General features: G+C 40.9%; 1 protein-coding gene across 1 annotated transcript in view; it reads right to left on the bottom strand.

Annotated features, from left to right (window-relative positions):
* ARL6 (ARF like GTPase 6) overlaps window positions 1-13,778 on the bottom strand; it is a 632,324-nt gene that overhangs the window by 370,676 nt on the left and 247,870 nt on the right. The window contains exon 3 of the mRNA XM_086922390.1: window positions 10,683-10,744. Coding sequence (XP_086778516.1) covers window positions 10,683-10,744 — 62 coding nt within the window. The remainder of the gene's footprint in view (window positions 1-10,682; window positions 10,745-13,778) is intronic.

Raw genomic sequence — 13,778 nt, 5'->3', positions numbered from 1 at the left:
ACAGCATATATAATAAATATGTAAGCCGAAACAACTGATGACCTCTATTTCTGGACAGATCTGAATTAAAACATCTGTGAACATCCTGGTGACTGAGATGGTAGTGGTTGGAGATTTTAATTTGTCTTGTGATATAACACAATGCAGGCTAGTCACATGCAAATACAGACCAAGTAAAACTCATACACAAATAGGACACCTCTATAAACGGGATAAGGTCAATGACATAAGGCACCTATATAATCTTATATAAGCATATTTACTGTCTTTTTGACCCCTAACAGCTCTCTAACCAGGATAGACTACCTCCTAGTTAATGATGTACTGACCACCATGGCTACCAACCACAAACTTGAGCCAATACTAGTCTTAGATCACTCCTATATTGCCCTAGATTTAGATAAACATACGTACACAAGTAACATTAAGTCATGGAAAATGAACGAGGGAGTGCTAGATTATCAAGAGGCTAGAGAACAAATCCAAAAAGCTATACAAACCTCTTCAATGAAAATGCATCAACAGGCCTCTCCCCTGATATGGGATACCATGAAAACTAAAATTAAACTAATAATGGTCAGTATTACAACCACTTAAAAAAACTGAATCTAAACTTTGATGAACTAGGAACATAAAATATATCCCTAGAACACGACTTCACACAGTCCCAAGATCCAGGCACCTTGTTGAAGATAAAATATCTGAAATAAGAATCTAATAAAATAATCAGTAAGAGAGCACATACGTAGGTCACTAATGGTAAAACAAAATATCTCAGAGTTAAGTAAAGCTGGAAGGACTCTTGCAAACAACGTATAGGCTAAAGGAAACAAAGGCAACTTTGCAGCTATTAAAGACAAAACCAGGAATATTAACATTTCAAACCGAGAATATACCAGTATGCTTTTGGGAATTTTACTCAAATCTTTACAACCCAAGAGAGCATCCTGCAACAGATGATTATCAGCATAACCTCGTAGTCTGCAAATCAAATTCAGAACTCAACAAACAAATAGATAAATCAGAGATTATTAAATCAATGAACTCATTACAAAATGACAAATCACTGGCTCTGGATAGAATCCTCTCATGCTTTTATGAAGAAAAAAAATCTAACATCCCTACTAGGGCACTATTCGCATATTACGCGGAATCAGGCAAAATAGGATCCAGGGCCTCTGAAGCGACCACTGTAGAAATCCATAACAAAGATGAGGACCCATAGGATACAGGCATGGATTCCTAATAAATGTAGATTTCAAAATATATGCTGAAAATCTCACAACGTGATTGAAAAGAGTAATTCCAATAATAATCCACCTGGATCACTGACAGAATATCGGAAACAGAATTTTGCATTGATATAATATCGTGACAAACATATCTAGGACCAAAATATCAAGAAGGTAAATCGAAATAGGTAAGTTTAGATTTACTATTCTTAATTCCACATCTACGTACCTTGAAGATATATATCGAGGTAGATATATCTTGAGCAATATACATTTAAACGTTTTGCTTGCCTATAGACCATTGTATGTCGTTAGATAACAATGCCCTTTAGTAATTTATGCTTCTTTGTCTCTTATAGTTTTTTTGATTTTAATATGTATGTCCTGATGAAGGTGATGTGACCCATTTTGACTTTCACTGAAACGCTGCATCAACAGATATTTGTAAAATATTTTTTTATTGAGCAGTGCAACAAAATGAAATGCTTTTATGTATTTGAATATTGTGGTAATGTATGAGATGTGTGTTTTTTAACATTACTATGTGTCGTGCATACCTTTTAATCATATAATAAATGAGCATTCTTGGAAGGATAGCGAGACAGAGCCTGTGATTTTTTAACATTGTTGCATATTGCCCTGGATGTGTACTCTTGCAAATATGATGCTGATGTGTCTAATTGTGGTGTAAAGACAAACGCAAAGCATGAAAGGGAACTCAATTTGTGTACAATAGGGATGAAAAATGACTTAGCAGTCTCAAGAGAGCATTTTGAAAAATGCCTATGCATCAAAATATAAGAATTACCCTAAGTAGGGTCCCAAAGATTCGTTACATGGTGGGGAAGTATAGGATGCACGAAAATGATGATTGCAACCCAAGTTAACTACATCATCAAAATGATTATATTATAAATATCTAAACGATTTTAGAAACTATTAGACAAACGGACCTCTGACTTCATATGGAAAAACAATATAGTTAGAATATCACCAATGACGCATAAAATAAATAAAGAGCAAGGTTGCATGGGCCTACTAAACTTGTCCAATTATCACATTGTGTTCCTAGTCAGACAAGCAACATGGTGGTTACAGACCAATAAATAAGATCTCCATAGTTCCAGACAAAAAGAAATCTACTAAAACCCAATATGCTTATCTCAGAACTAACAATGACAAATCTAAAAGTTAAAAACTCTTTTAACATTGTTAAAGAGTCAATTTATGCATTGAGATATCAGGATAAAAGATTCACTAATAAAATGCAAAATTCCACGTTTGTTTCCCTCTGGAATAATCAATCCTCACATCAGGAAATAATATTCTTGGAAGACAGGGGGAGAAAAGATATACTACAAATACAAGATTTTAGCTACCCGAAGGACCGATTAACATTTCAAGCACTATAACAGAAGAACATCCTCTCCATCGGTGGTTTTACAGAGTCCTCAAGTGCAAAGTAGCAATGAGCAAAATAAATAAACCACAGGCCCCAGAACTAATTAACTTCCTGACCAAATTAGCTCAGCAGTGACACATAGTTGCAAAATGGCACACACTCCTCAAATTTAAAGCCTTAAAAATAACATACAAAAAAGAGAGAAATGGGGTATTATTTGTTCCAAAATGTGCATTCAACCTCACCCAGAACAAACATGTTTAAACATCTGGACATTCTCAATCAAAGCAAAAAGATCTCCTTTATTATCCCACTGTACAATCTGGACTATAAATAGATTCTTCTGGAACTCATGTAAACTTCACAAACTAGGCTGATTCACCTTAGATGTATGCTGGAATTGCTTAAAAAAACAACAGAGACTTAGGGGCTGATTACGATTTTCGTCATAAAGCCTCCAAACGGGATTCAGATTTTCCCAACACATTGCAGAACCTATGTTTCCAACAAACTCGGAAACATTTCCGACCAACCGATTATGTTGGAAAGGTAACTGTTCAGTCTTTCCGACACGGTTCCGACAAGCATTCGGAGACTCCGAGTGGGTCGGAGCTGAATCGTACAGGTCTATGGACTGCATTTTCAACCGATGTTTAATAATGTCGGATTCGGACAGCCTTTCCGAATAGGTCTGTCTGACACGAAACTGACTTTGGGGGCCCATAGCAGGCCCCCCTACATCCGGAAGCCTCCGGTTGGGGCCATGGGGTATCCATGGGAACCCTCTTTACAACCCTGCACAGTGTGGCAGGCTCCATGGGGTACCAGGGTGAAAGGTTTTCCGCAAACCACCCCTTTTTTAAAGGGAGCCGGTGTTGTCGGTCGGAGCATTGAAGCGAATGGGAGTCTGACCGAACGGTGTTCGGAAACATCGTAATCGGTCAGACTCCCCGAATCCAAGTCGGCCGGAAATGATTCCGACAAGGAGTTGGTCGGAATGTTTTCCGACCAACATCGTAACAAGGCCCTTAGAGTGCTTGCTATATAAGGGCAAACAAATCAGAACCTTCTGGAAAGAAATAGAGAAAACCATAAACAACATATTCCTAACAAATATTTTATTAAACTTTATCAACATAGCCCTAGGCCCATGGACTCCACTCAACAAAACAGAACGTGGCTGTCTTCTTATGGACCTACTACAAACAATGAGATTAAAACTTGCCCATGGGAGTGGAACCGCTTTATAAATATCTTTTATCACACCTAGCAGGGTAGGTCTACTTTATACGAAGCTCGGACAATATCATCCTTAAAAAACATTCACAATCAAGTTTCCCCAATAAACCTGGAAGAAACAAGACCTATACCGGGAAAAATGGAAAACCTCAATAAACATCATACTCCATGATGCTGGTTGAGTATGTACAAGTGACTCCATCTTCAAGAGGCAGAATGGTCTGACTTTGAACCATTCCTCCATCTTTCTACTTCTCACATCTATACCTCTCTGTCAGTCACACTTCTACTGTGTACCCTCCTTTGAGCCCCCCATCCTGCTATTTCCTTTACCTTATTGTTATAATTAAAACTGTTCTTGATACTTAATGATGAGAGGAGAGGTGGAAAGATGCTGGTGGTGTGTTGATAACACATTTAATTATATAGATCATAAACAAAAGCAGGTGAAATCATCTTTGGAAAATAAAGAAGCCTAAAGTAAAGCAACGAAGAGAGGCCTAACACGAAAATGTTAAACTGAATACTTTTTTAAAAGAAAATCAATATTTTGCCTCAGGATACAAATAGCCAGTTGCAAAAAAATGATAACACAAGTTATCTATGTTTTTCCTTGACTTTGCATCACTTTATGAGCCAGAAGAACATACTTATCAATTTGCACTTGACTTAGAAAAATCTGGAACATCAATACCGGTCTCCTACATACTTATTATTTTTATTTTGCGCTGGTCTAATCCACATTGGAGTATGAATAAAAGGAAACTAATTTGAATCACGGTAGGGTCCAACTCGAAGTTATTATTATTATTATGGAATTTGGTAAAGCGCACGGCTACCCCCACCGGGGGTGTCCCGGCGCTGAGGACAGGCACAGCAGAGATTTAGACGACTAGCAGCGTGAGAACAGGTATGTTTTTAGTTTGGATCTGAAAAGGGTTTCTGATTCGGTGAGTCTGAGGCCAAGCGGTAGGGAGTTCCATAGCTTGGCGGTAACCACAGCAAAGGCTCTGCCACCTCTTCTCGTGCGATGAAAACGGGGAGGTAGCAAGAGACAGAGGTGGTTGGATCTCAGGGAGCGGACCGATTGGACCTGCTTCAATCTGGCTCTAAGGTAGCCTGGCCCGTGGCCATTGAGCGCTCTGAAGGCCAGGACCAGGGCTTTGAACTGTATTCAATGAGAGATTAGGAGCCAGTGTAACTTGACAGATCAGTCTTGCCGCCGCGTTTTGGACAATTTGCAGTCAATGGCATAAGTTTGCAGGCGCCCCTACATACAGACTGTTTGAATAGTCCAGGTGTGACGTGATGAGGGCGTGCACAACCGTCCTCATTGAGTCACCTGACAGATAGAAGGGTTTTTTTTTTAATCATTTTTAATTTGCCAAAACAGGCAGAAGTGACCTTTTGGATTTGAATTTTGCATGACAGTTCATTATCAAAATGGAATCCAAGGTTCCGGGCAGAGTGAGCAGGGATGGGGGGTGGGTTGAGCTCAGTTGGCCACCATATGGAAGGCAGCAAGGGGGTTTTTAGATTAAAAAATAGCACCTCAGTTTTATCTGTATTTAGTTTTAATATGTTTGATGTCATCCAATGAACTATTTTGGTGAGGCAGGATTTAAAATTGTCGAGACCTTTGTCAGAGTGGTCTCTAAAAGAAAGGATAAGCTGAGTATCATCAGCGTAAGAGACCACTCTGACACCGCAGTCCTCAACCACTTTTGCCAATGGTGACATGTAGACATTAAAAAACAGCGGGCTGAGCGCCGAGCCCTGTGGGACTCCACAGTCCAGGCGCATCTTATTTTTTGACAGGTGGTGACGGCACCAGACCTGTTGCGTTCTGCCTGATAGGAAGGATTTTATCCATGCCAGTGGAGTGCCCTGTATTCCTAGGTTATATAGCCTATTCAGTAGTATGGAGTGGGTCACGGTGTCGAAAGCCGCGGACAGATCGAGGAGGACCAACATGGCCACCTCGTCTCTGTCCACGTTCTCTCTTATGGTCTCCGATACTTCCAAAAGGGCCGTCTCTGTACTATATCCGGATCTAAATCCGGATTTAGAGTCATGCAGGAGGGAGTTGGACTCTAGGTAGTCGGCCAATTGCTCCTGTACTACTTTTTCCAAGATCTTAGCAGGCTTGGGTAGAAGGGAAATGGGTCGGTAGTTGCTGAGTACCGACAGGTCGGCATCCACTTTCTTCAGTATGGGGATGAGCATTGCCTGCTTCCATTCCGATGGGAATATACCAGAGGAAAGTGAAGTATTCCAGATGGAAACTAAGGGGGTGGTAATAAGTGGACCCAGCTGCGTGAATATTAGAGCTGGGACGGGGTCGAGGGGGGAGCCAGATTTACATTTTTGCATTCTGTGTAGGACTGAGTCTTTGATGATAGGGTCGAATGCGTCAAATGTGGTGGTGCTGGCCGCAGGAGGGGGTGGAGTCTGCAGGGCCTCATCGAGCCCTTTAGGTGGTGTAAATGCAGTGAAAATCTCCACAATCTTTTGATGAAAAAAGTGAGATAGGTCATCACAGAGTTCTTGACTAGGTGAGGAGGAATACGGAATTGTGGGGAAACTGTATTCATGCTAATTAATATTGCTGCAAGGTGCAGTATTTAGCGAGTGGGCAATTTGCACCAGATTCCAAAGTGCAAATGAAGAGTCATGCACAAACTGTGAACGGTTTCACCTGTTCCAAGCTAAGCTGCACAAACCGCCGTTGTACACTACCATCTCTTAACCTATCGAAAATCTTTATGGCAAACATCCATGTAATTATTACGAAAAACAGAGGTCCGTAGGATTAAGTTATCAAAAGGACAAATGCAAATATAGACTCCAATCAGTACTATATTTTGTTTTCAGTACCCAGCCGGGCCTGAAGTTTTATTTCAAAATATAAACAAGTTTAAAAGACCATCAGAGAGGCCTAATGCGAACGTTGATAGGGTACAAGCCTGTACCTATCCAAAAGTACACTCCAAAAGGATTGAAAGAAAATAGGCAAGAAAGCAAGGAAAAGAGGCTAAAGAATATCAGACAAAAAGAACATGGGAGCCAATTGTCCCTTGCATCAGTGGCATATTTGCATGGCAAGTTCAGACAACAAATTCATGTAACAATTTCAACACGATGGTAAGGTTACAGAATTTGACAAAGTGTCGACGACGTTTCGATCCCCGGCTCCTAGTGAACTGGGATCATCATCAGGACATAAACAATGTTTTGCCTGTATGTGCTTTTTCTGATAAAAGTGAGATTGAATAAGAATGGGAGAGAAGAGGGAAAAAAGATTATGTTTAAATATGGCACTAATTAAAGTTGTTCTTTACAGGTAAAATGCACAAACCATACATTGATTTCATGCCATTGTGACGTTGAATTTCAGACAACCTATATTCCAATGTGCCAATCTCATGCTGTACAGAGTGGTGAGAGCAGTTTGGCCTGAGTCGGTTCGGTTTATGGCACCGTGTGTATTTAGGCGCTAATGTGGTTGTGACTACCGTTGTTGCATTGGGCCAGTCGTGCCGTGGTGAAGATTCATGTGGGATTTATAACAATTTCAGGACATGCCGGTAGGGGTGCCTAATGAGCGAGTCCGGACATTGAGGGCTGTGGTCAAGACAATAAATCTTATAAGTGTCAAAGTCATGCATTGTGTGGGCGGGCGTGACAGAGGTTTCTATATGCCTCATGATATAAAAAGTAATACAGGCGAGTTGCGCACCTCTGCAAACGATCCTCACGAGTCTCCTATGTTGCTGGGAGAGACTGTGGGGTAGAAGTTGGTGCCTAAATGAGAAAGAATAAAATAAGTCTCAGGGCTTGAGTGAGTGAGTGCGCCCGTGAGTTTGTGGCGAGTGGGAGCAGAATATTACCTCGATGTCCTGTTATAATGAATATAACATGATGGCCGTTTGTTCCATAACCCGCTGTGGGCTTCCGCTGGAATTGGCCAGTATATTAAATTAGACCGCTTTTGGTTCTGCGTTTGATTTAGTTTCTGAAAACGGACAATGGGAAATTAAGGTTTGCAAGGGAAGGCACCACGGGTTCGTGGCAGGTAGAGCGAACGCGAAGTCAGGAACCCTTACCTTTCCGTTGAGACAGTGCTCCTTCACTCGCGATCCGAGCGAAGAACGGGCGGTGTGCTCAATGGCAATCCGCCGGCTTCCCGAAGTTGTGGAAGTAAGCGTCAACGCAGAGACGCGTGTAATAATCATTGTCGGTCATCGAGGCAAGAGTGGGAGTGGCGCAAGGTCGGAGTGGGAGTGGCGAGGGGGTAACATTTCATCAGTGCAAAGCACACAGAAAATGATTTAAAGTTGCCCCACTTATATTATGGGCAAAGGTTTGGCAATCTGAAGACCTGAAATTAACAAAAGATATTATCCAAGATTGTCTAAAACTTGATTATCATATCCAAATCCCGTGGCTACGATATGTTAGAGAGACCTTCTTTAAGATAGGCCTAGGTAAAATGTATACAAACCCAGAACTACTTGGTAGGGATGCCAAGGAGATTATTAAAAACGCCTTTAAATCTAGTTTGGGTTCTTTTAGGACAAATGACCATCTACTGAGCGCACAAGGAAAACCAGTTCGCCAGTTTTATTTGTCATATATTATGAACACACAATGGCGTTTTTATCTAACAAGATTTCGCCTTGGTACCCTACATTTCTTGTTCGCTTTTCCAAAACAGGGGGGTTGGTGGGAAAAGCTACCCCACTGCCCCTGTAATAATAGGGTTTCACAGAATACTCTCCATCTTCTGTTTTTTTGTACCTTGTATAAAGTACCAAGAAATGTTTTCCTTAAACCCTTATTGGCATCATTTCAAACACGTTATTATAAAGAAGCGTACGACTGTTTGCTATCCCTGTCAACTGTACATATTTGTAATGCCGTCTTAAATTTTATCAGATCAGCTCTGGTGATTCGAAATAGATATTGATGAAATTTGGTTTTTAGAAAAGCATGTAAATATGTGCAATGTCTGATTAATTTTTATCATTTTTATGAATTTATTATGTTTACTTTTATGGTTTCTATATGAAATCGAAATAAAGTTTTGAAATTGAATTGAATTGATTTAAAGTGGACTGTGCTGAAGGCTTTAAAGTTACCACCCAGAGGAGGCAGTTATATTCATTATAACAGGACATCGAGGTAATATTCTGCTCCCACTCGCCACAAACTCACGGGCGCACTCACTCACTCAAGCCCTGAGACTTATTTTATTCTTTCTCATTTAGGCACCAACTTCTACCCCACAGTCTCTCCCAGCAACATAGGAGACTCGTGAGGATCGTTTGCAGAGGTGCGCAACTCGCCTGTATTACTTTTTATATCATGAGGCATATAGAAACCTCTGTCACGCCCGCCCACACAATGCATGACTTTGACACTTATAAGATTTATTGTCTTGACCACAGCCCTCAATGTCCGGACTCGCTCATTAGGCACCCCTACCGGCATGTCCTGAAATTGTTATAAATCCCACATGAATCTTCACCACGGCACGACTGGCCCAATGCAACAACGGTAGTCACAACCACATTAGCGCCTAAATACACACGGTGCCATAAACCGAACCGACTCAGGCCAAACTGCTCTCACCACTCTGTACAGCATGAGATTGGCACATTGGAATATAGGTTGTCTGAAATTCAACGTCACAATGGCATGAAATCAATGTATGGTTTGTGCATTTTACCTGTAAAGAACAACTTTAATTAGTGCCATATTTAAACATAATCTTTTTTCCCTCTTCTCTCCCATTCTTGTTCAATCTCACTTTTATCAGAAAAAGCACATACAGGCAAAACATTGTTTATGTCCTGATGATGATCCCAGTTCACTAGGAGCCGGGGATCGAAACGTCGTCGACACTTTGTCAAATTCTGTAACCTTACCATCGTGTTGAAATTGTTACATGAATTTGTTGTCTGAACTTGCCATGCAAATATGCCACTGATGCAAGGGACAATTGGCTCCCATGTTCTTTTTGCCTGATATTCTTTACCCTCTTTTCCTTGCTTTCTTGCCTATTTTCTTTCAATCCTTTTGGAGTGTACTTTTGGATAGGTACAGGCTTGTACCCTATCAACGTTCGCATTAGGCCTCTCTGATGGTCTTTTAAACTTGTTTATATTTTGAAATAAAACTTCAGGCCCGGCTGGGTACTGAAAACAAAATATAGTACTGATTGGAGTCTATATTTGCATTTGTCCTTTTGATAACTTAATCCTACGGACCTCTGTTTTTCGTAATAAATGATTGCCCAAGGTCCTTAGGTACTTATTTGGGTCCCCCTTGTTTGTGAAAATATAAACATCCATGTAAGGCATAATTTACAACCAATTTGTGGTGTCATTTTATGGGCAAACAGGAGCTTTTCCCCAAAATCGAATCGAGACACACTTAATCAGTGCCTAAAGTGGTGTATAGTAGTGCTAGGTGTTCATAGCTCTACTAAACAACTACAACAGCAGAAACAAGCACTTTCTAAAAACAAGACTTACAATTGCTTTAACTTATGAAAGCATCCCGGAGCATTTACAATCACTCTATGCAAAATTAATAAATTCAACAGTGGGCAATGGTGCTACCATGTTATTTTTACTTCAGGATACATATGCAAAATTAAAGTTTCTCATATTCATGACCTCAGTGGCATTCTTACTGGTTTGCAGCAAAAAGGATTCATTAACAACTTACAACAAAGACAAATGTTCATATGCTTGACATTTTTTAGTTAATTAAACAAGGAATAGAAAAATCAATCAAGTTACCTGGACGTTTTGAATTTCTCTATACTGAAGCCTATCGTTGGGACTATATCCTGGGTTTGAGCCTTGGAAGAAAAAACAACACTCAATTACTGCAAAGAAAATAATCAAAACATTATAACTTGCAGTGCTTCAAAAACCACTTGATGAAACAGTTGCTAAACATTTCCCAATACCTATTTCTAGCGTGGCTATATATATATTGGACAATATAATGATATAATTCAGCAGAAAAGCTGTATACCATCTACTGCACAAATGTAAAGTAAATCTTTGATTGTGTAATTAATTAAAAAAAACATTACAGAAGAATATGACACAGTTCTAAGAATTGGTCATGATTAAGACATGCTTTAAGAATACATAAATGACAAACTAATTCTGGCCATTAGAGAGAGAAAGATAAAAAGATTCTTAAAATTGATCAGAATTAAGACATGCTCTAAGCAGTGTTGCCTTTGAAGGAAAGCGAGTTCTTCCCAAGTATGCTGTTGCAAAGTAGTCTCCGTGGTTACTTCTGTAAAACTTATCTTTGCTAAAGTTGCTGAAACTCAATGATACATTTTACAAAGCCGCTGGCCATGTCTATAGGATTAAAACATTCCTTTATTGATACGGAGCATGATCTAATACTTAAGCATCTAAAAGATGGAGATAAAAACGTAGTTTGTTCATATAAAATACATTGACAGCAACATATTAAGTGAGCCAGAGATTCCTTTCTAAAGAGGCAAAATTGACAGCTCAGGGTTTGATGAGTATTTTGCTTTAACTCACCCAAATCGAATAATCCAAAACTAAGTCCTGCAAGAGCTCTTTTTAATCTGATCGGTAGTGTTACTTCAATTATATAAGGTTGCACTAAGCCTTGAACATAGGTTTCCAATTAAATATTGACATACTCAATTGTAAGGCAGCAGGTATAGTTTAAGTCGAAGGAAAGCAGAAGGTTTTTTTTTTAACTGTGGTTTTAAAATGAGAGATAGGGGCGGAGGGAGCAGATGCGCTCGGCGATCTCTCCGCTCCGGCCACTGATCAGCAGCTGAAATAGAAGAGCCCGGCGGTTTAGTCGGGGGGATTTTTGCCTGGGAGGGCCTGGGACACGGGGCCCCACCAGCGGTGCTGGCCAGCGATGCCTGTGCCCAGTCCCAGGGATTGATATTGAGGCCTTGTGGTGGTACGCAGACCTCCAGGAAGACGAACAAAATGTACTTACCTGTAAACTGTGTTTCTCCAGTATTGGTGTCTTTCATAGATTCACATGCTTGAATAGATTCACATGCTTGAAAAAGTCCCCGTCGTCGAAGTGGTAGTCCCACGGTACATAAAATAGTCGTAATATATATACATAAAATATATCATATATATATACACATAAATAAATATATATAATAAGAATAATAAAAAATGTAAAACACTTTAAAGTACCATAGAACAACATTGGGCCATAGAAAGCATAGAGGGAGAGTTCACGTTGGTAACCTATCCATGTCATTATAATAGTCCACATTCCAGCCAATCAGGCTGTAGCACCCTTTAGAACCTTCTCCTCAGAAGCTCAAGCCCTCATATTTTCGCAGCACAAGAGTGACCAAGAGTGCATGAGGAGAAGAGAGCCTCTGAGGGGAGGAAGGGTGGGTCGCATGTGAATCTATGAAAAACACCAAAACTGGAGAACCACAGTTTACAGGTAAGTAACTTTTGTTCTTCTCCAGTATTAGGGTGTCTTTCATAGATTCACATGCTTGAATAAGAATAGAAAGCAGTAAGCCAAAATAAATAAAGTCATAAAAGGCAATAAAGAAAAAATGCAATCAAATAAATGCACATATTAACATTGCAGATAGCACAAGAAAACCTTTTATGACAGGAGGCGGGAAGCAACAGAGGCTCACCTTTATCTGAAGAGATTTCGTAGAACCGCTTGACCCACAGCAGTGTCTGCAGTGTTAGCTGTCTCCAGACAGTAGTGCCTCGTGAACGTGTGCCTGCTGGACCACGTTGCCGCCCTGCAGATCTGATGTAGAGGCACTCCAGCAAACAGGGCGGTAGAGGATGCAACTGCTCTCGTCGAGTGTGCTCGCACCGGAGCAGAAAGAGGCTTGCCCGCTTGTTGATGGTAGAAGGAGATAGCAGAAAAAATCCAGCGAGTGATGGTCTGTTTAGTGACCGGATGTCCCTTGTGCATCCGCCCATAGCCCACAAAGAGTTGGTCAGACCTTTGAAAGACAGCAGTGCGTTGGATGTAGAATTTGAGGCATCGCTTCAGGTCAAGAGAATGACAAGTACGCTCAGCGGGAGACTGAGGGTCAGGGAAAAAAGTCTTGAGAATGACAGGTTTGTTAGGATGAAAGTCAGACGGAACCTTTGGGATAAATTTAGGGTTTGTATGAAGTACAACAGCGTCCTTTGAGAATTGAATAAAAGGTGGCTGAATGGTGAAAGTTTGGATGTCGCTCACCTGCCTGGAGGATGTAAGTGCGAGGAGGAGGGAAACTTACCAAGTAAGGAATTTCAAATCCGCTGAGTGGATTGGTTCGAATGGAGGCTTGAGAAGCTGGGCTAAGACCAGATTCAGACGCCAAGCAGGAGGTGAACGCCGGATAGGTGGGAATATCCGGAACAGGCCTTTAAAGAACTGGCTAATGATCCGAGAGGAGTACAGAGATGTGGCAACATCATGGCGAAAGCGGGAAAGCGTGGCCAGGAAAACTTTGAGAGTGGAATGTGAAAGTCCCGATTTTGCAAAAAGGAGGAAGAAAGGCAGGATTTGCTCAGGGGTGGCGAGTAGAGGATCAATGTTTTTCGAGTGGCACCAAACACAAAACTGTTTCTATTTCAGTTTATAGGTTTTAATTGTCGAAGGAGCACATGCATGAGCAAGAGCCTCTCTGCAGTCAGGAGCAATATTTAGATGTGCAAACTCATGCTGCTCAGGTTCCAAGCATGAAGCTGGAGAGATGCTGGGTCTGGATGGCAGACCTGTCCATGGTTCATGGTGAGAAGGTGAGGCAGGGGGCGAAGAGGAATTGGCTCGCACTTGGAAAGCAGAAGAAGATCCGTGAACCATGGTCGACGCGGCCACCTGGGCGCAATCAA

This window comes from Lissotriton vulgaris, chromosome 5 (assembly GCF_964263255.1).
Source record: "Lissotriton vulgaris chromosome 5, aLisVul1.2, whole genome shotgun sequence".
Lineage (NCBI taxonomy): Eukaryota > Metazoa > Chordata > Amphibia > Caudata > Salamandridae > Lissotriton > Lissotriton vulgaris.
This window is presented reverse-complemented; position numbering and strand designations above follow the sequence as displayed.